General features: G+C 31.8%; 1 protein-coding gene across 3 annotated transcripts in view; it reads right to left on the bottom strand.

Annotated features, from left to right (window-relative positions):
* The window catches only part of LOC139098360 (TOX high mobility group box family member 3-like), a 72,667-nt gene that overhangs the window by 31,435 nt on the left and 26,869 nt on the right, over nucleotides 1–14,363 (bottom strand). For all 3 annotated transcript variants that reach the window (XM_070650536.1, XM_070650534.1, XM_070650535.1), the window contains exons 3-4: nucleotides 2,922–3,026; nucleotides 1,057–1,587 (exon numbers count right to left, since the gene is read on the bottom strand). In XM_070650536.1, coding sequence (XP_070506637.1) covers nucleotides 1,057–1,587; nucleotides 2,922–3,026 — 636 coding nt within the window. The remainder of the gene's footprint in view (nucleotides 1–1,056; nucleotides 1,588–2,921; nucleotides 3,027–14,363) is intronic.

The raw sequence follows: 14,363 nt of genomic DNA, 5'->3' as shown, positions 1-14,363 counted from the left end.
TTCATTCACATTCACACTAAATGCTTAATCAGAATAATTTTCAATTCAGAATTTTTAATTTGACATGAAAAATGTTCTCATTTTTTTTATATTGCTAGATTATTTCCACTACAGACGTGAATTATTCATTTTTTTTGTTCACAGATGATTAGTGGAACAAATTGCAACCAGACAAGTCGTGATATTTACATTTGCCTTTGGATATCAGTAAATTAAATATGTTTTTTTTTGTCGCCTTATGGTGTTTTGGAATTTAAAAATTTGTGTGCTGTGATGTAAGCGAGTGACATATGGAAAGTGCTTGAGAGTTGAAGGTCTTTGAGTTATGGCTGAATGGTGGAGATGTGGATAGTGTGGCATGGCGTTGGTGGAGTTAATTTGGAGTCGAATTTGTGTTCGAATCTCATTTTAGGTTTGAGATTTTCCAAAAATTCTAAATTTACCAATCACATCCAGCATTGCCCAAAGATGCACTCAAATGCCTTCAACCATCCAACAACATAACGGTACCAAAGGCCACAAAACAAAACAATTTATTCAAAAACTCCTCAAATCATCTTCAATTCAAATTAAAATTCTCTCATTCTGTTGCATTGACCTTTCATGCCATTGCCATTACATCCGCATACAGATGACCAGAGATACTCAACATTATCTGAAGAGCAAGAGGGAAAAATTCCAATTTGCCTGATGGATTAGTCCATGAAATTGAATTTTTTTTTTCATCCTCAAATATTTATCTTTTGGATATTTTCTCCAACGTCCCGTTTTTTAGAATGTTGAGATGACTGTGTTAAGCTCTTTGTGCTGTGTAAATTGCATGCTTTTTAACATGTGGATAGATGTGGGAGCATGTGTGTGAAATTGTAATTTTCAATAAAAAAAAAAGAATCTCCCAAAAGGATAAAGTTTTTTTTATGGGCAGCTTGAAAGCTTTTTGATAGTTTTTTACGTCTAGTGGACTTTTCATGAAGTTGTGGGGTCAATCCACATTATTAAAATATCATAATCAACTCGAATATCCACTAAATTATTTAAAAAAAAGTATATACTCACATTTGGATCATTAAGTGCATTATTATCATCACTATCATCACTCGTTGAGCCATTTTCATGACTATTAATTGGCGCTGTTTGCGGTGGCGATTGTCCAATGTAATTATTACCACCACTCATTTGCGGTGACATTTGTGGTTGAATTTGTTGCTGTTGTTGCTGTTGATGCTGATTTGGTGGTGGCTGTTGATGGGTCTGTTGTGGCGGTTGCATCATTAACATTTGTTGATTTGGACTAGACAAGTGATGATAAGTGGAATGATTTGTTGGTGAATGTAAATTATGATATGTTTGATTTGCAGACATCATATGAGATTCGGGTCCTTGAGCCGGTGACGCTTGTGGATGTTGATGCCATTGATGTTGACTATATTGATCATTCATTAGGCCACCCATTTGACTATGCATTTGATATTGATCTAATTGATGATGTGAAGGATGATGAGGTTGCTGATGATGATGATGTGGATGCATTACGCCCGGCGGTATGTCGAATTCTTCATCTCCAAATGAGGGTGTGTGAAATTGTGTCTGTTGATGAAGTAAAAATAATTATTAATTAATGAAAGTAATTGGTAATTAAGTTCGAAGCTACAAAAAAATTTTTTTATCCAGGCACTGATGATGACCTTCATTAAAAACACACTTTCAGCTACATCCATGACGAGTTAAACGGTTATGAAATCTCAATTAATGATAATTAGATTTTTTTTCTTAGTCATCTTCTTCTTCATTCCTTCTATCTTTCACATGCAAGATGCCATGAGAAATATAAAAGAAAATGCCAAATTAATGCCTCTTTTATTCGTAATTACAAACGATGTCCGTATAAAAATTCTCTCTCTCTCTCTCTCACCGTGTCTTCTTCTCATTCTTTAATCGACGTTTAATTTGACTTTAATCACATTTTTCATGGAGTCATTATTTCATTAAAGTTAAAATCTCTTTATGATTTCTTATTTATTATGAATTTAATAATGAGGATTTTTTTTGTAAATTTCTTCTATTGTCTTTTAATTTTTATGACTTGAGTTGAGTTTCGGAGTGCCTTTGATATTGAGATTTTATGGCGGGGATTGAATTAATGGAATTGTTTTTTTTTTTTTGAAGGTTTATTAAGGAACTTTTGTGCTTCTTTGATTAGAGATTTAAGAGGTGAAAGAATGGAAGTTGATGTTAATGACTCAATGTTAAAGGTTCAAATCCTAAAATGTGTAACTTTTAATGCTTTTTATATCCACATTTTTTTTTTGCATCAGCAAATCAAAATGGTATTCTTAAATCGTCAACCAAGATGATACATATATTCCTGGATATATGTCTGATGTCTAGCAAAATTGACTAATTATATATTTAGTGTCTTACAACTATACTTTCTCGCTATTGGGATCGGGATCGAGATATCCCGGGATTTCCCGATCCCGAAAAATCCCGAGATCCCGAAAATTTCAAAAGTCGGGATCCCGAATATTTATCGGGACCGGGATTTCCAGAAAGCATACTTACAACCTTACAACAAAGTTTAAAGTCAAGTAATGTTAGTCTTTAATCGATTGATAACAAAAGATCATGGACTAGTCTTCAAAGAACTCTTGAAGAGAGACTGTTGTTAGAGACAGCGAATAATTGGTAATTGACAAGGGACATCCAGCGATAGGCCTAGTTTTAGATGCCTCCTGTTAGAAGCCATGGATCAGAGATAATCTTTAATGCAAGCAAAGTTAGTAAGTGAGTTTAGTCGATTCCTAAACTGTTTTTATGCAGAGTCAACTATGTGTCTACTTAACACCAGCTATAAGTCATACAGTGACTTCTTATATTCCCCAAAATACCCCTCTAATAATAAAAAACCTTAAAATACTAACCTGATCATTTAAATTATGGTATCGTATGTGACCATGTGGAGGTGGGGGTGGATGACCGTTATATTGTGGCACTGATAATGAAACATCCAAATTCTCATCAGGTCTCTGTAAAAATAGTAAGGAAAAGAAAAAGATTGTTAAAGAAATGCAATTAAATTTTCATTACGATGCTTAAATTTATGTTCGAGCTATTTTTCCTTCTTCTTCATTTTCCAGTCATTGAACTTCTTCTTCTTCTTTTTTTTGCAATTACGTGAGCTTTATGGTCTCGGTCATGAGAATTTATACTTTTTTAACTTCATTTGAAATGTAAACGATTTTTTATCAATTTTTTTGTTGGATATGAAAACATTCCAGAATATGAAAATTGCTTTTTGGATACAAAAGCGAGCATGCAACATACGCTCGTTCCTTGGCAACATTTATTTATGTTGTTGTGTGCCATTAATCTTTCATTTTTTGATATATCAATTGCCATATCCTTTGATGTTTTACAACACATTATTCAATCTCTTTTTTTTGGATCATTTACTGCGGAAAGATCAAAAGACTTTCTTTTTGTCTCAATTTGTGTTGTTGTGTTTGTCTAATTTTTATTTTGGCTGGAAAATGTTGTAAATTAGAATTGTAGTTTCAGGCATCAGTTCTATTGTACCTTTTTACAATGAAGCACAAAGTAAAAATTGTAATTTAATTTCAATTCTATTTTGATTTGAAATGTTTTTTAGGAAAGCTTTTGTTTCAATTCAATTGCTGTTATGTGCAATTGATGAAGTTTGCATTGCACAATTTAGATGGTTTCTAATTCTGCATTTGCAGATGTAAAACTTTTTTTAATGTTTTTTGAAGGAAAATTGCATGATTGCTGTGATTATTTTGGAATTTTTATCGATTTTGTAGATGGCAAATGAGCACAAGGAGGCTGAGCAAAAGGAAATTGGTGATAGAGACAATGTAGCACTTGGTATTGAAAATTGGCAAAGGACAGCCAGTTTAAGACGCCAACTAAGAGAGGACATGGATTACAGCTAATCTTTACGACCAGCAAAGCATGCAAGTAAGTAGGTTAGTCCTTAAAATTGCCCTTACTTCCTTCATATTGCTCTAATTCTCATTCTAAAATTAAATCCAGTGTTGATATGGATTGCCTTTGATAAAGGCATTGCCTTTGCCTTTGCAAAGATTTTGCCTTTTTCAAAGGCAGAAAAAAGGCAAAGGCAATTTTTTCTGCCTTTGCAAGGCAATGTCAAAGGCAAAGGCAAATCTTTGGAAAGGCAGACAATTTTTTAAAAATTGGATTTTTTTGTGCCTTAACTATTGGAAACATAAGCTGTCATTGAAAACTATCATTTTATGTAATTTTGAAATTTTTTCCGTTTTTATATTTGTCAAAAATTCAATTTTTTTGGAAAAATTAAAGGCATTGCCTTTGACTTTGCGAAGATTTTGCCTTTGCAAAGGCAGAAAAAATTGCCTTTGCCTTTTTTCTGCCTTTGAAAGATTTTTTTTTGAGAAACTTTGCCTTTTCATTGCCTTTGCAAAGTTTGCCTTTTTTAAAGTCAAAGGCAAGATATCAACACTGATTAAATCATGTCTAAAATTCTAAAAATAAATTTTGACCTAATTTTCCAAGAATTTTCCCACCAACTCCCCATAACATAAAAATTAGAACAAGCTATTCCAAATTAGTTTAACTTCAAATTTAAAAGTAATAAAATATTGAAATATTTTTCTAATAACTTGTCGGACGCACGTGCTTACTGCTCTATTGTCAAACAAAATGATTTCTATGTTAGAAATTCAAAATAATTATGATTATTATGACATACATTTTATAGCGTGAGATTGTCACATTTGTTGGTCTAATTGTAAGTTTTTATTATAAAATGTTTTTTTGAGTTGTAAAATATTCCAAATAGGGAATGTTAACAGAAGTTGGAATAATTCTATAGGAATCAATTATTTTAAAGGTTATGTTTTGAAGCTAGTAAGTGTGTATTTGGGGCGTAGCTGGAATTTTTTTGAATTTCAATAGAATTTTGGGATTTTTGTTCAGAAAAACCCTACAAAATTGAAGAAATTGACCAAAATAGGGAATTATTTAGGAAATGAAGCAGTTCCAGGAGTCAAAACCGTCTAGAATTCATCTTGACATAAAAAAATTCTTGTCCACTCAAGCAACATACATCTCAATCATCACAACAAATAAGAAAATCCCTCTCATTAAAATTTTAAGCACAAAATCCTCAGACGAAGACAAATGCTGAGCAAAATTTATTTGATTTGTCTAGCTATTTGCAATTCTTCTCTACATATTTACTTATGAGCTATGCAAATTAAGGAGTAGAAAGAGTTTAATGACCTTATGCATATTTTGAGACAGTGACTAGATATTTAAATGTTAGAATGTTTTTTTGGATAGATAAATGCAAGGTATTTAAATGTTGCTTAATGTATTAAAAAACCTGAAGAAAGATGATAAAATACACATTTTTGTATAGAATTGACTGCTTGAGTTTGCGACTGGCAAGAAGTCTAAATACTTAAAAAATTGCAGGATTCAAGTTACGATTCAAGTTAGTTTTATTCGAAAATTAAATAAAAATTTAGATTTCTTTTCTTTTGTCACTTAAATAAAGGTAACCCAAAATCTCGAATTCGCTGAATGTTCAAGACTGAGACCGAATTTTCAATAGACTTTTTCAAAGTCTCTTTTTCAACAAATCTTGAAACTGAGAATGGGATGTCTTGATTTCGGTCTCTAGAATCCTTAAGTTAGTCATACTGATAGCCATAAATTTGAACCAGAGCACGAAGTAGATTCGGATTTCGTATTGAAAAGTCGACTAAAGTCGATTAGACTCGAATTTTATATGAAGTCGACTCGACTTGAGTTGACTTTGCAATACAAAATCCGAGTCGACTTCGAGCTCAAGTTTGAACTAGATTTGTTTTACTTGAAGCTTTAGGTTTATTTTAAAAAATGCCAGAATAGCTATAGAATAGTAAATAGGTACGCTCTAATTCTTCCTTAACCTAAAATAAAAACTCCAAAAAAGCAATATTTCATAACTATTTAAATTTCCAATTCCAGCCCCTCCCGAACAAAAAAATTAATAAATTCATAACAATCTATCCGTAGACTTAATTCACCTCCAATTACAATCTTTATTACTTCAATTATATTTAACTATTGAATTGATAGACAAATAAACCCAACAACAACAAAAAATAATATTTTTTTAACTACAGAACAATAAGGCAAGAGTACAAAAGAGATGCACATAGAAAATACAACAACAATAATTCCTTCTCTTCTCAAAATCATCAAAGTAGAATAAATGATGATAAAAAAGAAGAAGAAGAAGACAATAAAAAGGCAGCATAGAAACAGTCTCTAAAGAGGAATTCAAGAATCATTAAAAATATGCGGGTGATTGAACTTCCAATCGAAGCCATTTTGAGAAACAAAAAAGAAAAATAAAAGTAAGTTTAGATTTTTTAGAGACTTAAAAGAGTTTGTTTTGGGAAATTTTCAGATGACTTTTATTTTTGTTTGACGCATTTTTCATCTAGATTTGGAAATCCCGTGACTTTATATGGGTGGGAATTTATCATGAGATAAAAGAGCTTAGTGATGTATAAAAATAAATTAAAAAATTTTCCCCAATTAGTTAGCAACAAACTTTTATCAATAGACAAAGCTTATCATAAGCTGTAGACAGTCCGAAGTTTAATTGAAATTTTTGTTGTTTTTCTGGGCTGTCTGAGCTGGAGCTTAACGTTAATGCTAGATCAGAAGTTTATTTTTAAAAAATAGCCAAGGTTGGCAGAACTTTGATCAATTTAAATTTTGCTACGGAAGCGAGTATTAAACTAGATTAGGTTGACTTGGTTGATGAATGGACTAAAAATCATGACTTCTCTGCTTCTATCCGACTGCAGCAAAGCAGTCGCGATTAGTAGCAGCGATTGTAGTGTTTTTGAAATGTTGACATCCTAATGTGGAGTCAGAACGGAGTGGGATATATGGAATCGAACCATATATAGACTAATCTGCTAGTGGAAGAGTTAGGTCTCTGTGGCCGAGTGATAAGGATATCTGTGAGAACGTATGTTCGATTTCCACCAGAGACCGATCTTTCAATCATTATATAGACACCAAGAATTAAGCCAGATTGGCTGTGAAGGCCGAATAGCTAAATTAGCGTTGTGATGTAGTTTTGAAAACAGATTTGATTGTTCTTATCGTAATCTATGTCACAAGCAAGGTTACAAAATATCTTGTTATCTATCAATAATAAATAGCAACCTTGAAGGTTGCTTCAAGGCAAATTGATTTATAGAATAATAGAAATGTTGTCCTAGTCCCTAGATTTCATCGTTATAGCCGATATACCAGAGTCATGCACCCCAAGTCTACGTTTCTCAGTTTATCTAAGTATTGTACCTTTCAAAAACAATACTGGAGTTCATTTTAGATTGAATTGCTGCTTTGAATATTCTTTTGAGTGAACGAAAAGCCTTCAATCAATTTTGAAGCCTCCAAAACCCCTTAATTAATGTCACTCCCTCGAACATAGCTATATCCAGCATTCTACATAGCCTCATAGACAAATCGAACCTAAAACACAAAGTTCCACCTACAAAACAAGCTCTCCAATTTGAGATGATCATCAAAATTTCATTTTTCATTCTCTTTTGTTCTTAACTTCACGTAATTCAGTTAGACACAAAACCCAATTGTGAGAGCTTTTCTCCCGTGCATACTCTTATTTCATTATTTTCATTTTACAAAAAAACAGAAAAAAATCTCGATAATAAAAAAAAGTTTTTATTCTTTTATCCAAAAAAACCTGTTTGGGCAACAGCTGTAAAAATTAATCATTCTTTGTTTGTAACGTTTTAATTTTTATTTTTGTTCAGTCTCTCTCTCTCTCTCTCTCTTCGTTCCTCTCTTTATTCTTTATGTGATTAATTAACATTCCTATTCTTTTATTATAAAACATAAGTAATACTTGTTTTTTTCATACACAATACATGCACAAGAAATGAAACAAGAATTAAAATAATTTCAAGATCAAGCAATGTGTGATGATAATAAAAGGAAGGGAAGTGTTAAAGGTTATATATTACTTTTTTTTTTATTGTAGCATAAAAGTAAAAAGAGAAAAAGGATTAAAAATGCATTGAAAGGGAATTAAAAAAAATATATATCTTTTCGAATGTAATAAAGGAATTAAGGTTGAATTTAATTCACATTTTTTTGTAAGCTTCATTTGCAGGTTTCTCTGTAAAATTTTTGTTGAGTTTATGGTAAGAATGATTTTTTAAGGGATAAGAAATTTGGGTAATAAAATGAATTTTTGGGTTTATTTTGACTGTGATTCTTGGGTATGAAAATTGTCACTTAGCTCGAGGTGTAGCGTATATAAAATTGACATTAGGTGACTTTTGGAGACACAAAATTAGTTGAATTCTAAGTCTGGCTCCCTAACCCATAAAAATCTAAATCTGACAATGAAACTTGCTCAATTTTCGAGCTCAAATCTGTGTTTTTGATGATTTAGGATTAATTTTAAGCAAACAGAAGTGGGTATAATGGTGTCTTTTGAACCCAACTCAAGCGAGGCAAAGGAAAATAGCTTCAACATGACTTATGTACCCAAGTGACCTCCATTGGTTACTGTTTTTACTGTATTTTTATGCTTACTGTTAATAGTAAAGCCATGACAAAGCCTCTAATAAGGCGTTATAGTCATGATGGTGCAATTTTCATTTACGCACGGGACTCTAGAAATCCTTGGAATGTTATAATCATTAAGTCTAGTCAATCAATTACAAACTGTAATAAAATCCAAAAATTCCATCCATACCCAAAAAATGCGCTCTTTGTCCCACAACTCCTCAACACCATTCCAACTTCTTCAAAAAAATTATTTTAATTGCCAGTATGAAGTCACATGAATGTTTGTTGTAATCACTTCATATATTTTTTTTATATCATAATTGAATGTTAATGACTCATGACATTTTTTATTAGCTGTGAGACATTCAAAAAAAGGAACATGTATTTGGAATCTAATTAAATGAGACTAACGAACTGACATTTAAATAAGAAAAAAAACTAGTAATTAAAGTCATTATTGTGGATAAAAATCAAATAATGTTGTTCACAAAAGGTTGAGTCTGAAGGGGGATCAGATGTAAGAAAAATTAAGTACGGATATTGTTAAGGTTTATTGTTTGGTTATTTTGTCTCAAATCTTTATGTAAGAAGTGATGTAAATTATGGATTAGTGTAATATGTTTGGAATGTTGAGCTGGTGGGGTCATTTGGATGTTATGTGAGGTCTGATATTTGAATTTTAGAATCCTTATCTAACAGGCAAACAGCATGCTTTCATGGTACAGGAGGACCACTATGGTCCCTAAAAGTCTCTTTGCCTTGGTTCTTGAATTGTCACTAAAATTTCTCCTAAAAATCACAAGAATCTCACAAAAAATAAGCCATGCTTCATACTTTTTTAATCAGATTACTATTAGCAGTTCCAACACCATTTTAAAGTTAATTGATTGATGAGCCATGTGGCAGTCAATTAATATGAATTATTTTCAAATTGCCGAATTACAAATTGGCAATCCTCTTCAAAATAAATTAACAATTATTAAGCTATAAGCTACTTTGTCTACTAATATGGTCAATTAAATTCGCATTTATTAAAAAGTAAATGAATCATGATGAAAGCATTTGCATCATTTTGAGAATCGTTGTTGGGTATGGAGTGGAATATTGAGTATTTGAGTAAAATGAGATCATTAATGTAATGCATGCTGGAAATTGGCTATCAATTGTAGATACTTTTGAGTATATACGTAACAAGAGGTCTTTATGTACTTTAAGGAGCTTAAAATGAGCATTTTTGACCCTGGAAGTTACAAAACCTGCCAAAACACAAGCCTGCAGCTTCAATTCTTCTTCTTAAGGTCCTGTTCAGCTCTGAGCATTTCTTAAATTCTTCAGAATCCCCAAAACATCTCAAAATATTTGCCAACTTTAAAGAACTTCTTCATGCTGTACGAAAAAATCTTGTAAAATCACGACTGTTTATAATTCTGAACGTTTCACTGCCCATTTTTTGATATCCTTATCATCCACCTTAATTTAATTTTCCCTACTCAAAATTCACTTGAAAAGCTGTAATTTTCGGGTCACGAGATCAAAAACCCTCAGCATAATAAACTGCACAGATTACAAAAAAAATTTGCTGAGAATAAAGAATTCATGCTTGCGCATTTATATTAATACATTTAAGCTCATTAGCGTGGTTTTAAAACTTTTTATTATTTTCGCATATATGATATGGACTTATGCAATTTTTTAGTGCGATAATTCTGAGTTCTAATTAGCACTTTTTTACAACTCGCACAAAAAAAAAAACGAGATTTTTTTTCTCACATTTTACGATTAAAAAAATAAAGCGAATACATAAAAAAATGTAAAACTTTTCATTTTCGGATTAACTGCTTTATATATAAAAATATATAAGAAATTATTTTTTTTTATGATTTCATTTAAAGCGTATTAAAGGAAGTGCAATAAAGGCTGTGCGAGAGAAAAAAAAAGTTTTATTTAACACTGCAAAGCAAAAGTTTTTCATGAACTCGATTCATTCTATGCTTTAATCTCTTTACTGTTTAGTACAAAAAAAGATATTATTGTGGAATAAAAATATTAACAAGTTGGGAAATTTGCAAGGATTGAATTGTTTAAGGCCTATAGGCGTATTCAAATACACGGCTGTATCTGAATGTATCTGAATTGTGGGAATATTGCAGAAGATAGGCAACATCTGTAGCCGCTTCTGTCTTTCGACATATTCTGTCAGCTTGAGATATTAAGGACTTTAATGTCATTTTCTACATACTCAATCAAAGATTTCTTTTGGTTTTGAAAGATTCAAAAATGACATTCAACATTAATTTAAGAAGCTGCCCAAAATTCTACAATTCAATGACTAAATACAGCGATATTTTGACTAAATTAAGAGAAATGCTTCCTTTCGATTTGGGACATTATGCAGACCATACGCTGTAGAAAAGGTTTCTTATAGTCTCGCTTTTGACTAATTTTAGATACCCAGACTGTGACAGAGAACGTGATCGAGACTGAGACTAGAAGGGAGTGCTTTGAAGTCTCGGACACAATAAATCTCAAGGCAAAAAAGTCTTTGTACCGTTCTCAAGATCAGCTCATATGTAAGATGCTTTAAATCACATTCTAATGTCTAACATTATGATGGAGTTTAAGGAGCATATCTATTATCTTGCAAACAGCAATAAACCATTGTTGTACAAAATAAGCCAATTTACAGCCTTTTTAGAGCGTTGCTCTCCTTTACCCACCCAAACAATCTATATAGCCACACATTTTGCGTAAATTTTTTGCTCAAAAATCGTGATAGCCATAAATAAAACCTAAAGAATGAACAGAAGAATCTCAAAACAGGAAAGGCGAAGGAGATGTGAAAAAAATTGCAATGGCATCAAAAAAAAAAGTATAAAACGAGCTACTTGTTGATGATCTCGAGAGCTGCTGCTGCTATTTCTCACATTAACAAGTACCACTTTTGAGAATTTCACACATCTACACACATACACACATCCACATACAATAAGCATCATCAGCAGTCTCCCAAAAAATAAAAGGGGGAAAATATTTTGAGCATACACAAAAGGCACAGCAACGAAAATGAAGCCGAAAAGGAATAAGCAACATAAAACAATAAAAAAAGGTTCTACAAACTCTCGAGAATTATTTTTTTTTATGCTTCCTTTCATCTTTCGCTGCTTAGGCTATGCTCAATGTTGTACGGTGTATGAGCACACACACAAAGCACTTTTTTTGTTGTTGTAGAAAAGGAGATTTTCGTTTATTTTTTTTTTTTGGAAGTGAAATCATGGCATGTAAACTCAAAGTATTTATAGCACGGCGGCAGCACGAAATAGCAACATATGGTGCATCTTTTTAACAACAATAAAATAAGATATTTTATGATTCCTCCCCGTCTCGAGATATTTCTTTGTCTTTACGCTTGATTTTCTTCTTTTTTTTACTCTTGTGTTCGTCAAGTCCTTTTTACTTCATCCCTTTTTATCAGCTTCTCTTTTTTTTTGTTTTGGAGACGACGACGTCGTCGGGGCGCAACAATTTGCCGCTTAACAATGAAATAAGAATTTTTTTTTTGTGGCATTTTTTCCTTTTGTGACATTGTGATGATAATTGGCATAAAGGAATTCGGATGATGCTACTGAAATTATTGTATAGTAAGGATATTATAAGCTTGTTAGATTTTTTGGAGTCATGGGTTGGATTTTTGGTATTCTTATGAATTGAAAGGATGAATTTCAAATTAGCAAATTAGATTCAGATTCTTAGATTTTATTGTCAGGGCAAAAGAAGGTCCAGAATGAATTCCTGGGCAGAAGGAGGTCCAGAAAGGATTCTCGGGGATGAGGTAAGCTCTAGTTCAGTGATCGATATACTGTGTGTCACAAAAGTATTTTTAGAAATGTCATGAACTGTATGCCGTGGAAAATTTTGGTGGAAGCTCATAGCCAAGGTGTGCCGAGAAAAATAAAAGGTTATCCACCTCTGCTCTAGTTAGTTTCAGTCATTTGGATGCTCCACAGAGTTCATAGGTCATGAAGATTCCTTATAAATGCAATTAGAATATATTTTACTTATTTTGGGTCAATCGGGTTTGTTTTGACATTCTTGCGGTTACTAATCAGTTTTTAATGATGCTTAATATTAAGGCATTGACAAGAAATGACCAGTTTTTGGCAAACATGACCAAAATCATCAAACTCAACACAAATTAAGATGAAATCCCCGAAAAACTACAACAAAAAAATCAAATCTGATCTAAATTAATTGACTTAATTATTTTAAAAAAATCCACATATGCTCATTACAGAATATTTCATCCAGCAACAAGATTCCAAAATTAATGTCCAACAGTAGCAAAAAAAAAAATTTAATTTCATCAAATCTCATTCTTTATCGCATATTAAAAATCAGCTACTACAAATTTTATATATTTTTATTCAAATTATTATTAATGAGTGAATAAAATGAAGACTAACAAGAAGAATACTCGGAAGCTTTCATGGTAAAAATATTCTTAATGAGGCACCAACTGAGCCTCACGTCGACCGTGCTTTTTATTTTTACTCTCCCATTGTGGGCATCATTAATTTATGTTTATACGCATAAAGTATATATTTCTCGTACTGTAATGTAATTCAATAAACGTCAAAATTTTTATTTTTATTCTTTATTGTTTGGATGGCGCGAGGTGGAGATGATGGGAGAATGGATGAAATTGGAACCATCAATATCTATCGACTATTAATTATCGTTTGGATTTTTTATTGGCGATCAGATTATTTAGGGATTCGGTATAGAATTTTCGGGAATTTGTGGACGGTTTTGATGGATTTTTGGTCCAATTGACTTAAATCGACTAGATTCCATTCAAGAATCATGTCAGCTTTGAGCTCAGCACTTAAACATCCAAAAAACTTCTCAGACACTCTCACTCAAATAGCATAATTTCCAAATGACCCCAACAGTCATAAACATCAAAAAATAACAAAGTACCGACAGATACCTCTATGACACTAATCACATTACCTTCCATTTTTACCATCATCATTTCCAAGGAAATAAAGTAAAAATTTGTCATCATAAAAAAAACTTCTTATTTTATGCGTCTGTCTTTCCATCTCATTCACTCACCTTCTATTTCTCATCATGTTTCATATTACATGAACAAATGAGGCATTATGGTTGAGAAAAAAAAATGGAAAATAGATAAGAAAGTCTTTTTCCATTAATTGAAACTCTAAATCATCTTAATGGTCTTCTATCATTTTAATTAATTGAGTGAATAAAAATCTTTAATTTTTTTATTTTATGTTGAAAATAAAACAGAATTTTTTGATGTCTGAAATGTGAGAGATTTTCATCGAACATAAAATTGAGTGAATGAATAAAGATAGAGTAGAAATTACTCAATTTACTGATAAATCGAGTATAATACTTTTCTGTGGAAATGATTTTAATTCATGCTTTGATGGTGGTTTCTGGGTATTTTGATAAGGATTTCGACATTTTTGTGGCTTTAGTTTGATTTAGTTGGGTGGATTTCCTAATTAGACCCGAGTGATACGAATGAGAAAGGCTTTAATAAGGAGCCATTAAGTCTCAGTTCTGTAACAGTCAAATAGAATGCTTCCATGGTGCAGAAAGACAATTCTTAAAAGTGATGTCTTTGTCTATTAGGGAATAAACCTCTTTTATTAGCACCAAATGGAAGTCAACCCAGTTTGTCAAAAATAGGCGGCTTCCATTTGGCGTTAGTAAAAGATATTTAA

Source organism: Chironomus tepperi, unplaced genomic scaffold (assembly GCF_022539635.2).
Source record: "Chironomus tepperi strain 1889 unplaced genomic scaffold, CSIRO-AGI_Ctep_v1 contig_445, whole genome shotgun sequence".
NCBI lineage: Eukaryota > Metazoa > Arthropoda > Insecta > Diptera > Chironomidae > Chironomus > Chironomus tepperi.
This window is presented reverse-complemented; position numbering and strand designations above follow the sequence as displayed.